Source organism: Alosa pseudoharengus, unplaced genomic scaffold (assembly GCF_046254945.1).
Source record: "Alosa pseudoharengus isolate Yale_2024_CS ecotype anadromous, Long Island Sound unplaced genomic scaffold, YU_APseudo_1.1 YU_APseudo_1.1_scf_14, whole genome shotgun sequence".
Taxonomy (NCBI): domain Eukaryota; kingdom Metazoa; phylum Chordata; class Actinopteri; order Clupeiformes; family Clupeidae; genus Alosa; species Alosa pseudoharengus.
The window spans coordinates 23,999,097-24,005,662 of record NW_027468609.1 but is presented as its reverse complement, the minus strand read 5'-3'; the positions used below and the strand labels follow the sequence as shown (position 1 = coordinate 24,005,662).

The 6,566-nt window shown below is 39.0% G+C and overlaps 1 protein-coding gene across 6 annotated transcripts in view; it reads left to right on the top strand.

Moving 5' to 3' along the window:
- Positions 1–6,566, top strand: part of coq4 (coenzyme Q4 homolog (S. cerevisiae)) — a 28,540-nt gene that overhangs the window by 18,050 nt on the left and 3,924 nt on the right. The window contains exons 1-6 of one of the 6 annotated variants that reach the window (XM_076284290.1): positions 879–899; positions 2,329–2,469; positions 3,421–3,517; positions 4,357–4,459; positions 4,796–4,925; positions 6,080–6,173. In XM_076284290.1, the coding sequence (XP_076140405.1) occupies positions 3,423–3,517; positions 4,357–4,459; positions 4,796–4,925; positions 6,080–6,173 (422 nt within the window). In that variant the 5' untranslated portion in view covers positions 879–899; positions 2,329–2,469; positions 3,421–3,422. The other 5 variants (XM_076284286.1, XM_076284287.1, XM_076284285.1 and 2 more) reach the window with 5 other exon arrangements.

Below are 6,566 nucleotides of genomic sequence, written 5' to 3'. Positions count from 1 at the left end.
TAACTGCCTGTCAGGTCTACTAATTGTTCTAAATTACAGGTGTCAAACTCAAGTTTGCCTTTAGCCTATATCTGGCGTATGAAAATATTTTTTGCGTGTATAGAGTTGCCATGCATGAACGCACTGCTTCTGCAAAGAGCGCACTGACACTGTCCTAAATAGCCTATGTTCAGCGCGATTTTCATGAAAACTCTAGGCCTAACTGCCTGTCTCAGGGAATAGATAGTGCCTATGTATTAATTAATTGTTCTAAATCACAGGTGTCAGACTCAAGTTTAACTCAAGCCTTTAGCCTACATTTGGCATAGGCCTATGAAAATATTTTTTTGAGTAGCCTAGAGTTGGCCCACCAGTTATGAACGCACTGCCTCTGCAAAGAGTCGACACCCCTGTTCTATAATCAATGCGATTTCATCTAATGTTATACATGAATATGCATGTCATGTTGCTATTATAAATAATTGAAATGTTGTGCGTTAGGCTATTTTGTATGTTCATATATCCACTCAATGTTTTTATGTTAGGCTAGCCTACTGAATGCTTTTGTTCCAAGCGTCTATTGACACAAACAGACTCATTGATAGTCTACGTTTATTGCATTATTTTCCGTAACATAAGCTTATAGAAGAATAGTCTGACTGAGGTCCGTGTAGCCTACTTTTGCGTTCATTTGATTGAATATTGTTTCTGAAATTGGATAGGCTAAGTCCAAAAATGGGTAATTTTAAAGCTTGTTAATGATTTCAATGTGTTTAAATGAGAAACAAGCAAAAGCAAATTTGGGCGGTTTTTTGTGCATTCTCGCGGTTTTTGACGAGGCTTTGGGCTGGAAAACCTTGCTGGCATCTGGCAACACTGTCGTCGACTCCACGCAGTGACGCCGTTGCCTGCTTTGTTATGTACGTGCTACTGTAGCGCAAACCAATAGCATTTTGATTAATTTGCCGTGGTTCTGTCAGCTAAAATGCTGCTACCAGTCACCCACTATCCAGTGTTTGATAGTAATGCATGACAGCAGTAAGGAACACATTTCAAAATGTCTTAGCTCAATTTCGATTGACATACTGTGCGTTGAGGTAGCAGAATTACAGTTGTACTTCTAACAGTGGATTGTGAGTTTTTTTCCCCACTGCATTGCGCTTGCATGGTTCAACACACATGCGAGTTGACAATCACAGTCATTGTGATCTGTCTCATCTCGACGACGATTATTTGGGGGTGCACACACAGGCGACGGCGGAGGGCTTGGAATGGAGGGAATACGAGACGGAGAGGGCTACGCCGTCGATTCGACTCAAACATAGCCTGCGCATTGTGCGCATATGCAGCAGTGACAAGGAAAAGCCCAGTCCGCAGAGAAGGACGCCGTTCTGCCTGCTCATGTTTTCCATATCAAGGTCCAGTTTGTGGCTAACGTTAGGTCACAACTGCAGATTAGCGGGAATATGTGGAGGTATGATGTGTTATGGAAACAGGCACGAGGGAGCTTTTATTATTATTTTTTAGTCTCGCTTGTTTTGGTTGTTGCACGCTAGACAACTAGCAGCTAGCTGTTAGCTAACATCAACAATGATGCTGTATGCGTGTAGCCTATTCTCCGGTAACTAAAAGTGTTGCCATCAGTTTATTAACTGGTCATATGTAACTTAATTTAAAATGGGTCGGCTAACATTACCTGTTATGGTAACGTTACCCAGTCATAAAATGCCCAGATCTGGCACTGCAAGGTTGACGTCCCGTTGTAACCTTTATTTGGTTGATATGAGGCAGTCACGGGAGCAGATGCTTTATTAGCAAAGTGACACGATATGTTTGGGACTTGGGGTTTAGCTTTTAGACTGTACTCTAGTCAGTAAATATACTATGTCATTGATGATGATGTGTACGCTACTCTTGTGACAAAATGTCATGGGTTAAAAGCAGGCATGATCACAGAATGACAGGGGTTTTAACAGCTTGCCCAGTTTAGCAGAGAGGGACAGAAACATTTAGCTCTGCATGACCTATGAGGTTTGGTATTCGTGTAGATATATTTGAATGAAAAGTAAAATATCTGACCACTCCATACCATACAATTGCATTATGAATGAGAGCACTAAAAAGTTAATGTGCAGACTCAGTAGGTTTGCTAATACAAACTTGGGGGGAGGGGGTGTCAAGAACACAGCTTTGTAAACGTCGCAAGAAATTAGGATCAAGTCAAGTCAAATTTATTTATATAGCGCATTTCATACACAGGTAATTCAATGTGCTTTACATAAACAAAAAAGCAGTGTCTTAATAATATTGTAAGTTGACTGGGATCTTGCAACTTTGCTCTTCCTTCAGTGCCCTCCCGACAACATGGTACATTTCCTGAAAACCCTTATCACTGTTTATACCCAGGACACATTCCCACTAACCCCGTTCAAAAAGCTCTCCTAGCAGTTGGATCTGGGGTTGCAGCTCTTCAGAACCCTTACAGACATGGTAAGAGTAGGCTACACAACAACACAATCACCACTTTTTCCATTGCTATAATAGGTCTTACAATAATTTGATATATGAAGTTAATTTATGTAAATAAAATTGAATATGGATACTCCTGACAGATCTGTTTGAATAATGTTATTAAACATGTGTTTTTGATCATCACCCCAATGTCAGACATTTCTCAGCTAGTGCTTGATACCAGCCAGACTTGTTATTGACACAGCTCTAATAATAGTCAAAGTAATGCTTCAGTGGTGTTTAGACATTAAGAATATTGACAGCACTGAGGAATTACATAATGTGAAACATTATTTACTCTACATTTTGTTTGGATGCCCTCCAACCCCCATTCGAAAGCCTTAAGTTTATTCATCTCTCATCATGAATAATTCCATTCATTTTACCACACTGTCGGACACTGGTAGCTTGGTTTAAAGGTAATTTGGCTGTCTAAAATTATGTGTGATAAACCTTTATTTAATTTACTGTCAATCCAATCCATACTCAGATTGTTTATCCCGACTATCACCACAGGCATTTTGACCGTGAACAATTAATACCTGACTTGCATATAGTATTTTCTCTGGAAAGTACCCAACTAATTTGCTCACCTCTATTCAAACTCTGTGGTTACCTGAGTTTGTTACACAAAAGTTACACTGAATCATTTAGATTGTTATTATTTGGCTATGAAGATTAAGGGATTCTACCCAATTATTCATGTGAGAACAAAAGTGACTAATGACAGGATAGGCCCTACTGAACAAACACAGATGTTGACATCTAGGGTTCTTTTAGTGACGTAGGCCTTTCAAACAGCTATCCTTTAGCTTGGATCATTCGTGTTCATTCATCACCTTTTGTGGTGGTGACCAGGTGTTTTACCAGAGGGCTGTGGACATTTGGATTGTTGTTGCTTTGAACGATGTCCATAACTCAAAATTACAGACATGGTTGCAGTTCTTGGGGAAACCACAGGACACCTGGCCCTTATGAAGTTGCGTGATCGGATGAAGAATGACCCTGAAGGTTACACTATTCTCACGTAGGCCTCTGCTTCTGACTGCTGAAAAGTAAACCATTAACAGGGAGGCTATATGGGGCATGTAATTGAAGCGTTCTGTTTGCGCTGTGTCTGCTACAATAAGCTTGCACTGTAATCAATGAAACTGCCTACACCAGACGTGAAAGAGGCACGTACGTTCGAAAAAGTCTTTGTACGCTACAACTATTTTTATGCTACAGTACGCTAACAGAACGCTTCAGTAACGCACCCAGTGTAGCCTCCCTGTAAGTCTTTACATTTAATTAGGCTAATCAATACAATTTACATTGTATACTAAATTATATAGTACATGTTAGGCTTGCTGTCATTTTTCAAGTATATTATTTATTATATTCTGTTATGTCTTTACAATGGAAACGTATATGGCAAGGTGAAACCGTCAAAGTAAACTGCTTCTTTCACCACCACTCACTAGGCTAAAAATATAATTACAACTGTCAGTCTACATAAAGAGATATACCTGTGTGCGTTTACATCTTTAAGTGGAAAGACAGCAAAAACTCAGGCATTCTAGCACTGACTAGACATTTGACTGTATGGAAGTAGCACTTACTACACTAAATTGTCCTTATCACACTCTACCTTGATTGTTTCCCTTGTTGGAAGTCGCTTTGGTTAAAAAGTGTCAGCCAAATGTAATGTAATGTAATGATTGTACAGCCAGTGTAACTGCAATAAAAAGTAACATGCAAACGATACTGAGAGCTTCGGCCTCCCATTCAATGCGACTGTAGTTTGGATTTTATTATGTGTAGTTGATATCTCCAACTGTAGTCTGTAGTCGATTTTAATTTCCATTCTGAAAAATTATATTTCAGAGAGCGGCCACGTATCCGCCTATCTACTCTGGACTTGGCCCACATGGCTACCCTTCCAGATGGCTCATTTGGAAGGGAATACCTCCGTTTCCTAGAGGAAAATGTAAGTGGGTCGGGCAGAATATGAAGGTCCTAAGTAAGACATATACCGTGTAAAAATAATACAACTGCCAACTAAGGCCTCACACTTTTAACTTACCTTGTATTAAATTGTTGATAATACTACAGAGAAAGATTACCCTGGAAATCCAGAGTTCTCGTAAGAGCACAATATGAATTTGCTCAGCGAGTCACTCAGTAAACATTGGTCGTAGTGTTATCCAATTGTGTGCAGTGATATTTTCGAATGCTTGGTGCCGCCCCTCGAGTTGGGCCATTTTCATTACTCATAGCCAGACCCTGGAATACCTGTATAAGCCCATTGCTCTCTTTATTTCAGAGAGTAACACCAGACTCCCGAGCGGATGTGAAGTTTGTGGATAATGAGGAGTTGGCATATGTCATGCAGCGATACAGAGAAGTTCATGACCTTCTGCACACTTTACTAGGAATGCCCACCAACATGCTGGGTGAGATTGTATTATGATTAATCAAAAAAGACAAATTATATCAGATTAACATACAGTCACGTGACAAAGTTAGCACACCCATGCTAAAGTTGACTAAAAAGGAATAAAAAAATAATCTTTTAGGAATTGATCGTAATGCCTTAATTTAAAAAATGAGTAAATCTCTAACCTTTAAGGACACCAATGTTACTTGTGAATGAATAATGTATCGGAAATAAATAAATGTTCTTCCTTAAAATACAGGGGGCATAAGTGAGCACACCCCTATGTTAAATTCCCATAGAGGCAGGCAGATTTTTATTTTTAAAGGCCAATTATTTAATGGATCCAGGATACTATGCATCCTGATAAAGTTCCCTTGGCCTTTGGAATTAAAATAGCCCCACATCATCACATACCCTTCACCATACCTAGAGATTGGCATGGTTTTATTTCAGTTAGCCTAATAGCTGGTTTTGCATTAAGAGATGATCTTATGGAAAGTACCCCATGAAAATCGATGTCCTTAAAGGTTGGATTTTTACTAATTTTTTTAATTAAGGCATTAAGATCAATTTCCAAAAGATGATTTTTTATTCCTCTTTTTAGTCAACTGTAGCATGGGTGTGCTAACTTTGTCACGTGACTGTATGTCTTAATGTAACCAGTGCATTTTCTGTAATGTAGCTGGGGTGGCAACAATCTAGTGTCAAAATGACAGTTTATTGTATGACTGTAAAGTAAATTCCCCCAACATATTAAGATGCCTGGTATCTTTGTGTGACCATAGATACATAACACATCTATTTGTGGCTGTCTGTCCTAACATAACTTAATTTCCTCAAGCTACTCTTCACATAGCAACGTAACAAAAACACACATCAAACATTTACAGCACCTGGCCATATGTGTTTGTTCTTTTATGTGATGGATATTGAACCATTTACATAGATTTTACCTGAATGAAGAATCTTTAATTTTCAATTATTCTTTTTTACTTTCTTACTTTTGTGTAGTATACCTCTAAGTGTAGTTCTGTTACACCTAGATGTTATCTGGTTCTGCATAATAAAATTGAGTGCCATAGACCTTTCTAAGTAAACATCAGTTATGATGTATGGGGAGGTGGGTAAATAGTGGGTATTTTTGTTGACCATCTGTCATCTGTCTCACAGGTGAAGTAGCGGTGAAGTGGTTTGAGGCTGCACAAACAGGTCTACCCATGTGCATTATGGGAGCAGCCCTAGGACCGCTGCGTCTGTCCTCAAGGTGCCTATCCCTTTACTTAAGCTTTTGGTTTTGTTTTATGTGGTCTGTGTGATACATGATACAGTTTATTTGATATATTACTCAGTACATTCTTTAGATAGTCAAAGCATGAGTATGGTTTTACTCATAGTTTTGGTATATACAAAGCATAAGTGTACTATTGCTCATAGCCTCATCTAAATCCCTTGTTTTGATGTTGATACTCCCCAGTGTCAGTTAAAATGAAATTCTAAAACGGATAGTTCCGGTCCTTGATTATGATTGGCTGAATCGTGTTCGATGCCATTGTAAAATCCAGCACAAACATACACCCTGACCAGGTTTCGTTCTATATTACTGCGCTACCATAACTTGATACAAAAGTTGAAGTTGCTGCGCCTCAACGTTGCTTGG